The sequence below is a fragment of the Oncorhynchus kisutch genome, linkage group LG5 (assembly GCF_002021735.2).
Source record: "Oncorhynchus kisutch isolate 150728-3 linkage group LG5, Okis_V2, whole genome shotgun sequence".
Classification (NCBI taxonomy): domain Eukaryota; kingdom Metazoa; phylum Chordata; class Actinopteri; order Salmoniformes; family Salmonidae; genus Oncorhynchus; species Oncorhynchus kisutch.
In genome coordinates, this window is record NC_034178.2 from 15077131 (window position 1) to 15090247 (window position 13117).

The 13117-nt window shown below is 45.4% G+C and overlaps 1 protein-coding gene across 2 annotated transcripts in view; it reads right to left on the reverse strand.

The window, feature by feature from the left end:
- pard3ba (par-3 family cell polarity regulator beta a) overlaps nucleotides 1-13117 on the reverse strand; it is a 178789-nt gene that overhangs the window by 60141 nt on the left and 105531 nt on the right. For both annotated transcript variants that reach the window (XM_020482699.2, XM_031824564.1), the window contains 4 exons: nucleotides 11202-11337; nucleotides 9720-9838; nucleotides 7414-7458; nucleotides 35-250 (listed from right to left, as the gene is read on the reverse strand). In XM_020482699.2, coding sequence (XP_020338288.1) covers nucleotides 35-250; nucleotides 7414-7458; nucleotides 9720-9838; nucleotides 11202-11337 — 516 coding nt within the window. The remainder of the gene's footprint in view (nucleotides 1-34; nucleotides 251-7413; nucleotides 7459-9719; nucleotides 9839-11201; nucleotides 11338-13117) is intronic.

Here is a 13117-nt window from a genome sequence, read left to right on the forward strand (position 1 = left end):
GTGTTGTATTAAAGATGATGCTAATTTCCCTTACCGTCTTCCGGCTCCGAGGGCCCATCGTAGGACTTGTCGATGGCGGTGCGGAAGCTCTGGTTGCAGCCCCTCCCCCGCACCATGTGGGGCCTGGGGCGGTGGAAGGGCACCTGGCTCTGCTGCCGGGCCTCCGACACAGCCGACTGGAGACTCTCCAAGGAGCAGGACTTCCATAGCCCCAAGGTGGGACCCAGGTCACTCCCCCTGGATGAGGACTCTGAGAAGGGGAGAGACGGGGAGGGAGCCCCCGGTCAGCATGGATAGAAGGAAGGAGAAGGAGGACAGGAAGTGGAAAGAGAGGAAGAGGGGGAGAGAAGAGGAGCGGTTGGGGAGAAATGGATGAATTTAAAATGGGGAGTTGGGGAGTGTAAAAGATACGGAGGCGAGAGAGAGGGATGCATTCATGTAGAAGCAAAGGAAGAGGATGAAGGGGAGTGGAGGAGTGCCAAAGGACTGCCGTGAGTACACAGGCACGGGCCACAGTTAGGAGGAGGAGAGACAGAAAGCAAGAGGAGGAGGCACATGAAGACGATAGGACAGACTACAAGAGGAAGATCCCAGTTAATGAAGAGAAAGAGAAGTGAGGAGGGTGAGAACCAACAGAAAAAAACAGGGCACAGAGGGAGCGAAGAAGGGAGCGGATAAAGACAGAAGAGAAAAAGGAACAACAAGGGTCATGCCGGAAAAGGTGTCAAACACATGGCCAGACCCTCTTCATGGGGGAGCTCCTGGGTACACAGGTTTTTTTGCTTCGACCCTGCTGTAACAAACAACAAAAAGGTCCTGGTGAGCAGCTAGAGCAGTAGGTGTTCTAAATTAGGGTTGGAGCAAAAAGCCTGCAGGACGGTATAGCTCTGTAAGGAGAAAAGGTCGGTCCAATGGCTAGTGTTGTAGGTTAGTCACAGAGGTCCATCACCAGACCAGGACATGCATAAGTAGGCCGCAGAGACAGACAAGCAAAGGGGATGTGGCGAGAAACACACAGCCAGTCCCAAATCGTTCCCCAATCCTTCATTTGGCTATTTTGCTAAAAAGGTACAGAAAATAGTTTCAAACTGACTGAAAAAGTGACTATTTCTAAGTGTTTATTTCTAACTCACACCAGGGATTTGCAAGACATTTATTCTTCAAAACGTTCTCGGAGAAGGCAAACGCTCAAAATGTTCTCGTTTTAGACTCTCTTTTGTCGAGTCAGTCTTCAAAGCTTGAGAATATTCCTCTTGAAATTGATTTTTTTGGAGAGTGGGCGATAGAGTCGAGGGGAAAGGAGGGAAAGTGAGCAGGGCTGCAGCAGCTGTGGCTTTTAAGTCCTAAATTGACTGAGGAAGAAGTGGGATTTGTGTGAAATAAGGGGTTATAAATAGAGAGCGGATGCGTTCAGGAATAAAATGCTCAATTTGAGAAGCAGGATTTGTGTCACAAATGTAATTGTGGCTGTCCGGCTAGCAGCCTGATAGAATTAAGCCGCTTGCTGCTGGGTTGCAGCAGTGAACGCTGGGCTCAGAGTGTGTGTGTGTGTGTGTGTAGTACACGCTTGTGTGCATTTGCAAGCACAACACCACCTGTGTGTGTGTGTGTGTGTGTGTGTGTGTGTGTGTGTGTGTGTGTGTGTGTGTGTGTGTGTGTGTGTGTGTGTGTGTGTGTGTGTGTGTATGTATGTATGTATGTATACACATACATACGTTCACCCATTTGACATACCTACACTGGATATATATATATATATATATATATATATGGATGAATGTAGATGTAAATTAATAACGTTAGACTACGATCACTGCCTGCTGTGGACCAGATGCTCAATGTGGGTTCGTTCATTCACTCACTCATGATGTCAGGTCAACAATCATTGGTGACCGGTGCAATCCTCTGACAGTGCAGCGCAAGACAGGAACGCTGTAAGGGATCCCACACAAACCAATACTGCCCATCTGAATACAACTTTGAGCAATAGGAGTAATGTTATGCAACTACTTCTAGCATCACACACCTGCGTTATACAAATCAAAACACATTAGAACCACATGTACGATGCAGAGAAGCATAGACGCACACACCGGAATGCTTCACGACTCGAATACTGCAGCACACTGTAAGGTACAGGGTTTTCAAACCGACAGCAGAAACACACCAAGCGCTAGGATAGAGAGACTAAGAGAATATATACTTTCTTCGTCTACGTGATGATGGACATTTGTCTTCTGCTCTAATCCAACCCCCGATATTCATACACAAACACACATTAGATTGGAGAGGCTGGAGCAGAGGGCAGCCACAGTGCATCGACCAACGAGCAATTTTGGGGGTTAAGTTACTTGCTCAAGGGAACATTGGCAGTAGGTGGCACCTGAGATATTGATGCATTTGTAAGCGTGAGCATTTCCCCTCTTTGACGAGAGCGAGCATTTCCCCTCTTTGACGAGAGCGAGCATTTCCCCTCTTTGACGAGAGCGAGCATTTCCCCTCTTTGACGAGAGCGAGCATTTCCCCTCTTTGACGAGAGCGAGCATTTCCCCTCTTTGACGAGAGCGAGCATTTCCCCTCTTTGACGAGAGCGAGCATTTCCCCTCTTTGACGAGAGCGAGCATTTCTGCAGCTCAACTGAGCAAGGGCGCCACCGGTGACGGAAATGCCACGTTTTAAGCAGCCTCTCCCTGCAGTGGATGATTTAAAAAGGTCAGTTGTCATGGAGACACCTCTGTCCGTGTCGGGGTGTGTGTGTGTGTGTGTGTGTGTGTGTGTGAGCCTCGCTCTTCTTCTCATCATCATGAAGGATAGACATTATCGGTTTACCTTTCCATCTCCCATCTGTGATGCAAACTAGTAAAACAACCTAGACTTTCCCCTTTCCAATAAATGGAAAAGGTATATAACGTGGGTGGGGTGGACACCTTCAAACCTATTTTAATACCACAACCTTTGGGTGTTGACATTTGAGCTGTACCCGATGAAAACAGAATAACTTAGTGTTCATAGGGCAATGTATAGGAGAGGCAGATGCAACAAAACAAACAGGTTTCAGAGTGGTACAGTAAGCAATGCACATGTACAGTTGAAGTCAGAAGTTTACATACACTTAGGTTGGAGTCATTAAAACTTGTTTTTCCAACCACTCCACACATTTCTTGTTAACAAACTATAGTTTTGACAAGTCGGTTAGGACATCTACTGTGTGCATGACACCATTTTTTCAACAATTGTTTATTTCACTTATAATTCACTGCATCACAATTCCAGTGGGTCAGAAGTTTACATACACTAAATTGACTGTACCTTTAAACAGCTTGGAAAATGACAGAAAATGGTGTCACGGCTTTAGAAGCTTCTGATAGGCTAACTGACATCATTTCAGTCAATTGTATTTCAAAGCCTACCTTCAAACTCAGTGCCTCTTTGCTTGACATCATGGGAAAATCAAAATAAATTAGCCCAAAAAAATTGTAGACCACAAGTCTGGTTCATCCTTGGGAGCAATTTCCAAACGCCTGAAGGTACCACGTTCATCTGTACAAACAATAGTACGCAAGTATAAACACCATGGGACCACACAGCCGTCATACCACATAGGAAGGAGACGCGTTCTGTCTCCTTGAATTGACCGTACTTTGGTGTGAAAAGCGCAAATCAATCCCAGAACAACAGCAAAGGACCTTATGAAGATGCTGGAGGAAACAAGTACAAAAGTATCTATATCCACAGTAAAACTGGTCCTATATCAACATAACCTGAAAGGCCACTCAGTAAGGAAGAAGCCACTGCTCCAAAACCGCCATAAAAAAGGTAGACTGCAGTTTGCAACTGCACATGGGGACAAAGATCGTACTTTTTGGAGAAATGTCCTCTGGTCTGATGAAACAAAAATAGAACTGCTTGCCCATAATGACCATCATTATGTTTGGAGGAAAAAGGGGGAGGCTTGCAAGCCAAAGAACACCATCCCAACTGTGAAGCACGGGGGTGGCAGCATCATGTTGTGGGGGTGCTTTGCTGCAGGAGGGACTGGTGCACTTCACAAAATAGACGGCATCATGAGATGGGAAAATTATGTGGATATATTGAAGCAACATCTCAAGACATCAGTCAGGAGGTTAGAGCTTGGTTACAAATGGGTCTTCCAAATGGACAATGACCCCAAGCATACTTCCAAAGTTGTGGCAAAATGGCTTAAGGACAACAAAGTCATGGTATTGGAGTGGCCATCACAAAGCCCTGACATCAATCCCAAAGAACATTTGTGGGCAGAACAGAAGTATGTGCGAGCAAGGAGGCCTACATACCTGACTCAGTTACACCAGCTCTGTCAGGAGGAATGGGCCACAATTCACCCAACTTATTGTGCGAAGATTGTGGAAAGCTACCTGAAACGTTTGACCCTAGTTAAACAATTTAAAGGCAATGCTACCAAATACTAATTGAGTGTATGTAAACTTCTGACAGTGGGAATGTGATGAAATAAATAAAAGCTGAAATAAATCAATCTCTCTACTATTATTCTGACATTTCACATTCTTAAAATAAAGTGGTGTTCCGAAATGACCTAAGACAGGGAATTTTTACTAGGATTAAATGTCAGGAATCGTGGAAAAAGTACTTGGCTAATGTGTATGTAAACTTCCGACTTCAACTGTAAGTGGCCACTACCTTGTCTATTGTGAAATAATTAACTTAACTCAAAAGTTCCAATCAAAGTACAGTTCAATTAAGGTCCCTACCAATCACAATTTAATTCCAATTAACGTTGCAACCAATCATAGCTTATCTGCTGCCCGAGTGCACTCTGATAAATCACTAACAATGCATCCCTGGACGGGACACAGATGCAGGCAGAAGGCAGTAATCGTGTTTAGATGTATAGATGGAGCCTATGGCTGCATATTTGCTCAGTTAGACGTATGGCTCTAATAATGGTCAGAGACTTAAAAGGCCATTTCATAATTACAGACTCACCTTCAGTGGATTAGTCACGTGGAGGGATGGGAGGGGGAGAGGGGGGAGCAGGGACTAGAGATGGGACATGTATCATTTGTTAAAGCTAGGTTTAATAAATGCACTACTACACTGCGATAGACCACAAAGCATGTAGTGTGGGCAGAGCACACAGACACACAGACAGATGGCCCTTCCCGCTACAGAGTGATCCATCAATTCAAATCAGCCCAACATGGTGACTTTCAACTTGAATCAACAACAGTGAGATGAGGGAGAATGGGGCTGGGTAGAGAGAGAGAGCGATACGAACTACAACAAAGCAGGGTTCCGTGTTGGCAGGGGAAAGGGAAGGCTACATGTATTCCAAGTCTAATTGCAGAAGGGAACAAAACTAAATAACGGGCACTGCCAGTTGCCCAGCGGGCCAGAAGCTAGCCAGTGTTTGCCGCATCTAACGGGGCTTCAGCGTGGGTGGATATCCCCCATCTCCAACAGAAACTAAACCAGGCATCAGTGGAGCAAAACATGCACACACACCACAACACGCACACACACACCACAACACGCACACATACACAACACGCACACACACACACACACCACGCACACGCACCACATAACACGCTCACATAACACGCACACATAACACGCACACACACGCACCACAACACGCACACACACACACACCACAACACACACACACACACACCACAACACGCACACACACCACAACACACACACACACCACAACACACACACACACAACACGCACACACACACACACATAGCCCCCACGCACACACACCACAACACGCACACACACCACAACACGCACACACACCACAACACACCACAACACGCACATACACCACAACACGCACACACCACAACACGCACACACACACACACACACACCACAACACGCACACACACCACAACACACACACACACCACAACACAGACACACAACACGCACACACACATAGCCCGCACGCACACACACCACAACACGCACACACACCACAACACGCACACACACCACAACACGCACACACACCACAACACACACCACAACACGCACGCACCAAACGCTTGAAACAGCTGAGACAAAATGTGTTAGAAGCTGTGTGTGCGCAGGGCTACTAAGTGGTGTGTGTGTGTGTGCGCGCGCTGGAAGCCTTCCCAGACCTGTGTATGAGTAGAGCTGCCAGGGGAAGATGTTAAGAGCCGGGGGACAGCCAGAGGAGGATGGAGAGATGGAGACAGAGACCACAGCGGGGAGATGGAGAGAGAGAGGCTCCCTCCAAACATCCATTTATCCCCCTCTCCTAAATGAGCATGTTCTCCTCTGGCTGTTGATACACACACTCTAGTCTATTCAGAGGGCCTGAAGATTACTGGAGCTATCCCTCTTTCTATGTCACACACATGCACATGTGTAATCCTCAGGTGCGTGTGTCTACGCGTTAGTGTTTCTTTGCGCACACACACACACACACACAGCGGTTTTAGCCAGATTAAAGCCGGAGGCGGAGCCCCTCTTAAAGACCATCCTACTAATGAAATATGTCAAGGTCTATAAAGAAGCATGTGGCCATTTAAAGAATCATGCACGGGGGCCACGTCAAATACGGCCCCGTCAGCAAACTGGACTCAGCCTGTCAATACGCATTAGCTTCCACATCAGTTAGAGGCTGATGTAGAAAATGAATATTTATTTATCATAGCCCATAAGGGTGATTGTGACTACCGATCAGAAATGGCCTTTGAGGGAAATCATATGGGTAAAAATAGGTTTGAGTGTATGGGGGGGGGGAGAGCTGAGTGTGGTACTTTACTGTGGGGGTGGGACTTGTAGAGTCGTCGTTATGCGGCAACAGTTTATGCTGTGGTAGATTTAAGGTGTGTGTGTTACTGTGTGTGTGTGTGTGTGTGCGTGCGCACGTCTGCGGGGGGCGTGCGTACAAGCCTTTCATTCAATCCCTGCACCCTCTTTCTCACTTAAGTGAAAGAAGACAAATTAAGAACATCCCGGTCTAATGCAATCTAGGGCTGTCGGAGCAAAGAGGTAGCTTAACAAACCACTTCCTGCTGCTTGCAGCTGAGTAAGCAGAACACATAAATCAGGTTCAGTGACACAAAGCATCTCCCCGCTGAAGTTTGTCCGTTCCAGGGGGAAGTCCCCCCCCAAGTACAGATCTAGGATCAGCTTCCCCTTCCCTCAATCCTTTCCTTAACCATTAGAGGAGTTCGAGGAGTCCTGAACAGGTCGTAATGTGTTGTGCAGTCAGTTTAACAGCACACTGAAAATTATGATTATTTTTCATACATTTTTTCAATGTTTACCCACCTTCTTTGTTTGAGAAGGTGTGTGTTTGTGTGTGTCTGAAGAGTGTGGGTGTGTTGTGTATTGGATATACAGATAGAGGGAAGAGCACGTTTCTTCACCTGGCCTCTGCTCTGCCAGGGATCTCATGTTGCTCTCATCAGCCACTGAAACACAGAAAACACACACAGTGAATATTGGAACACCATAAGGGTAGCCTTTGTCTGTTTTCTCTGAGCAGAGATGGAGAAAAAGAGAGAGAGGGAGCAAGACACGGACAGAAGAGCGAGAGGGAAAGAGATATGGTATAGGAGAGAGAGAGAGGGTGGGTGGGGAGGGCAAGAATGGGGTACTCTCCCTCAACCCCCCCCCCCCCCCCCCCTATTTCCCTACCTTCCCCCCTCTCTCTCGCCCACATCAGTCTTTCCCTCTCTCTAATCCACACCAACAGGATTGAGGAGGCAGGCAGGGAGCGGCATCAGCTGCCAGAGGGGCACTGCGCCACAGGACACAATAATAGGTTTTCATTACGTCGCAATTTCTCTGAAATAATCCCTTTTCATATTTTATGAGTTCAACTTTCTCCCGGCAGAGAAACGGGAGAGCAGAAGAAAAATAAAAAAGAGAGGGAGAGAAAATGCAGCTGTGACGGAGGGGACAATGGATTAGACTGGCTGTTATATTTGCTGGCTTCACGCATTGCATTTTCCCTCAAATACAGTAGCCACAAAAAGGTTGTGTTGGCGGGTGTGTGTGTGTGTGTGTGAGCTGTGTGGCTCGAAGCTAAAAATAATGTGCATATGAATCTGCTTCTATTGTTACAGAGACGGAGAGCAGCATCAACAATCTCTCACCCACCCACACACACACACCCCCACACACACACACACAGATAAATAAATGTTCTGTTGCTGGGACAGGAATTTGCTGCTGGTGTTGGTGAGATCATTATGACTACAGCTCAGCGAACCGCATTGTTTCTTCTCCACGTGTGTGCGTTCATATACATGACTCAACGATTGTCAGATCAGGTCATGTCGTCAGGGGGAAAAACTCCTGGGTCTAAATTCAAAACGGGTCTCAGAGTAGATGTGCTGACTTAGTTCCCACCTTACATTCCTTATGATTTCAAAAGCCAAGCTGATCCTAGATCAGCACTCCTACTCTGAAAGGCTTTATAAATACAGGTCCAGGTGCAGCCATTAAGACAGACTTGAGAGTGAGCGTGTAGGACCACAGTCTTGGCTAAGCCCATTTAAACCAACGTCGGATACCTCTGAAACGCTAAACAAGTCATGTGTGCGTCCTAAATGCCACCCTATTCCATATACAAATAAATAGCTTTGTAGCATGAGGCAGCTTGATGTATAAGTATACGCCCTGGTCAAAAAGTTCCTGAATAGGGAATAGGGTGCCATTTGAGATGCAAGCCCGTGTTTTGCTTGTGCACCCTACAGTCCCCGTAGGAAAACATTTGCTAAGCACCAGAGCTTATATTGCTTATTACTTTCTGCTTAAAGCAGACTTGACTCACCCCGGCTTAACCCCCATTTGGAAATGGTGAAACTACCCCCTATTAAAGTGGATGATCCCTACAAATGTGACACACAGCACAGGGCCACAGTGTCATACAGTCTCCATGCCTCTGGTAATGCTCCCACATCCTCAGATAACAACCTCAAGGGGGTGGAGAGTAGGAGAAAGGTGAAGTGAGGGAGAAATATGGAGAGAGAGCAAAAATGAGAAAGAAGGACGGAAATGGAGTGAAAGAGAACAAGGAGGAAAGAGAGATTACGAAAAAAGAGAAAGACAAGAGAAGCAGCGAGTAGGATGCGGGGGGTCTCTTCCTAACAAAAGCCAATCAATGTGCAGTAGCGGCGTGCAACTAGTTTAGAAGGGGGAACCCAATCCACAGCCCTAATGAACTGCGATTGGAAACCAGCGACAGGCAAAAAATAATTAACAGAGTAAGATATACCTCACTCTGAAACAGAGGAGAGGGAGAAAGGGAGGGAGACGGGTGGGGGATTGAGAAAAGAGAGAGATGGGAGAAGAATGAGAGAAGGGAGCAACAAAAAAAACTGAGAGATGCTGGCAGGGTCACCCAGGTGCTAATATGAGGAAATAAGCTGCTTAGAGCAATATCATTTCGGGGAACAAGTTGGGTATGAGTGTGGACACGTGCGCACATATGCACGCACACAGAGCAGTGCTAGACTGACTAGACAGTCTCGTTCAGGAACCGTTGTCTTGAAAAGGTCAGGCCTTTATGAAATGATTCAATTTGTGCATTACAAATAAATAAAAATATATATATATAAATTCAAATTTTTTATACCAATTAAAAACTATGGAATTCAAATACAATCTCTGTTGGCACTGAAATCCCTCCATATCGGACTGTGTGCGCGTGCATGTGTGAACTCACCCAGGTCCATGCTCTTAGAGTTCCTTGTCTGAGGGTTGTCAGTCTGCCCGGGTTGCTGTGCTGTCTGTGTGTCCGGGTGAAGGTGACCCTCAGGAATCTTGGGGGCCTTGCTCCACTCACTGAGAAAATAAAATATACAAAGTTATAATCAACACTGCTAACATTGTAGCCTGTACTTTTGTTATGTCCTATTTTAACTCTTTTATAGGGTATTTTATGTATATATATACTTGGTGTTGTTTATTTTCCAGCAGTGGTGGCAAGGATGGTCATGCTACTAGTATTAGAGAAATACCATTGTAGCGGTTTCCATAGACTGCCAGTCACTGAGCCAACGACAGTCCATTTAAAAGCACGTCTTGGCAAAAATGATTATACAACAAACATATAGCTGCAGTGGGCCACCTAAATGAATAGGAAACATATTTCCAAGCATGTATACTAATCTTGTTCCAATGTATTAGATCATTCCCCCCCCCCCCCCCCCCCCCCCAACATCGGACACCACCTAACTTCAGAACACACTAGCAGTTAGAGGATTGTAATCACCTCTAGCACAACATTTAAATGAAATAACGGTCAATTTTGCCACTAAAGATTCTCATTGCAATTTATATATATATATTGCACGACAGACCACACATAATTTAATATCCACTTTTTACCTCTGAAATATATATTTTTTAACCAGAAGGCTAGCCAACTAATCAACTATCTCGTAAATACGTTGGATACGAGGTTGGTGTCCCTTTTTTTAAACGGATATATCTTGTAATTGAACAACATTTTAAGGTGCCGATTATATTTTTTTTGCTAAACAGCTTATCAAAAAGCTGATAGTAGTAGTATTTCCACTGAAATGTCAAACATGCTAATTGCTGACCCGTTAGCTAACATTTTTACGACACCAAAAATGAACAACTTTATTTAACTAGGCAAGTCAGTTAAGAACAAATTCTTATTTACAAAGATAGCCTTTCGGTTACTGACCCAACGCTCTAACCACTAGGCTCCCTGCCGCCCTTTTTTCTCTAACTTTCTCACTCAACATTATTCATAACTCATTATCCATAATGATAGTGAAATAGCTTTGTAAAAAACTAAATGTGTCCTTGGCTGACAACAAATGTGACTTTTGAGTGCGTTTACAACATTTGTTTTTCCCCCAAGAATACAAGTTTACTGGTATAATAACTCTAAATATGATCCCGAATATCAGCGTTCAACAGCATAAGCTAAATACCCCGTTCAGAGGGACATACCTTGGAGGGACATACCTTGGACCTATCTTTGTCCAATAAGAAATGTTTGTTTTCGTTTTCCGTTACAGAAAGTTTTGCTACGATGTACACCAATGAATATGACCAATGTGTAATTTTAAAGGAACTTTAAGGAATGCGTCCCAAATGGCAATCTATCCCCCATGTAGTGCACTACTTTTGACCTGGTCTGGAATTCAAAACGGGGCCACAGTGTAATTACCTCCGGTGAGGATGTGTTGTGTATTGAAGTTTAGCGTTCATCTCCTCCACGGAGCCAGGCGAAGGCGGCGAGGGGAAATCCTCCTCCATTTCCTCCTCTTCCTCGTAATGGGTGTGGCCACCATTCGTGGGAGGAGCTGGAATGGGAGAGGATGGGGACAAACAGCACAGGCAGACACACATCAATCAGAAATTCCACCAGTGACGAGCGCCTTTAATAGAGTAGGACGGAGTGTTTAATCTAAGGTCAGTTTTGAGGCTAACGCCCTAAAGACTACAGTTAGGATTGAGGGCGGTTAAGCTGAACCTAGATCAGAGCTGACAGGCAACTTCTACTCCAATACCACCGTGTCAAGCACACATGAAATCTCAGACACACGAAGAAGGTCTGTGCCATGTAAATGCAGGATCACGTGGCCAAAGTGATAGTCCAGTTAGAGAGAAAAATATATCTTCCTCTGGCTAGAGCTAAAGCAGTCGTCACCTTCCTGAAGGGCCACTGAGACAGGAGGCATTGGATATGTCCCAAATGGTACCCTATTTCCTATATAGTGCAATACTTCTGGTATACAGCCATTCTGTTGGAAGCTGTGTCAATGCTAGCTGTCTGTAAGACTGCCTGCCTAGGACAGTGATGCAGTGACACACACACTCAATCATCTGACAGAGGCAAACGGTATTGAGGGATGGATTTCCAACTGCGTGCGCACCCACACACACACACACACACACACACACACAAACTCTGTACGCCACATGAAACATGTACAGAACACACACAAACACAGCACACAAACACCCCCCTAAGTCAGTTAGAGTAGGAGAGAGACAAGCCACAGCGATATATGTCGAAAGTGTGTCAAATTGAGCAGTACGTGAATATCAGTGGATAAAAGCTAAGCTCGTATAATGTTGTGAGCATTTCCACGAGGTACGACTACACACGACAATACCTCGCACACTACCACAGCAAAAAGTCCCTTCTGTATTTCCATTTCCAAACTGCTTCCTCTGAAAGCACAGGCTTCGTGTGGGCTTCCTGCCCCCCCCGGGGAGGTAAAGAAAAAAAAGAAAAAGAATACATGTAAAACAGTTTGTAGTCCTCACTTCTGCTGCTCGCACAATAGTCCGTATGCAAATCCGGCCCACTTAGAAAGCCATTTCATCAGCGTAATGATTCCAAGGTCAGAACTTTGCACATGAAAGCGAGGGAGATACGTACAGGGAAAAACATGGCTAATGAGCCCCCCCCCCCCTCGCTATAAATAGGCGCAGATGAAGTTAAGTATAAAAGTGAAATGGAGTGGGTTGGAATATGTAGGACATGGTACATTTGCAAACAGCAGCCATAATGTTTGTAGTATGTGGTTGGTCATGAGGAGATGTGGTGGTTCAAAGCTGTGATGATATAAATACACAGACACACACACACACACACACACACACACACACACACACACAGTCAAAAGTTTGGTCACACCTGCTCATTGCAGGGTTTTTCTTCATTTGGACTATTTTCTACATTGTAGAATAATAGTGAAGAGATCAAAAACGATGAAATAACACATATGGAACCATGTAGTAACAAAGAAAGTGTTAAACAAATCAAAATATATTTTGCCAAGAGTGTGTGCAAAGCTGTCATCAAGGCAAAGGGTGGCTTCTTTGAAGAATCTCAAATAGAAAATCCCACAACTTGGTTTGGCTTGATGGGCACTTCTGATGTAACATACGGTCAAGCTGCTCCTACAACATCTGAATAGGGTTGAGATCCGGTGACTGTGCTGGCCACTCCATTATAGACAGAATACCAGCTGACTGCTTTCTCACTAAATAGTTATTGCATAGTTTGGAGCTGTGTTTTGGGTCATTGTCCTGTTGGAGGAAATTGGCTCGAATTAAGCGCCGTCCACAGGG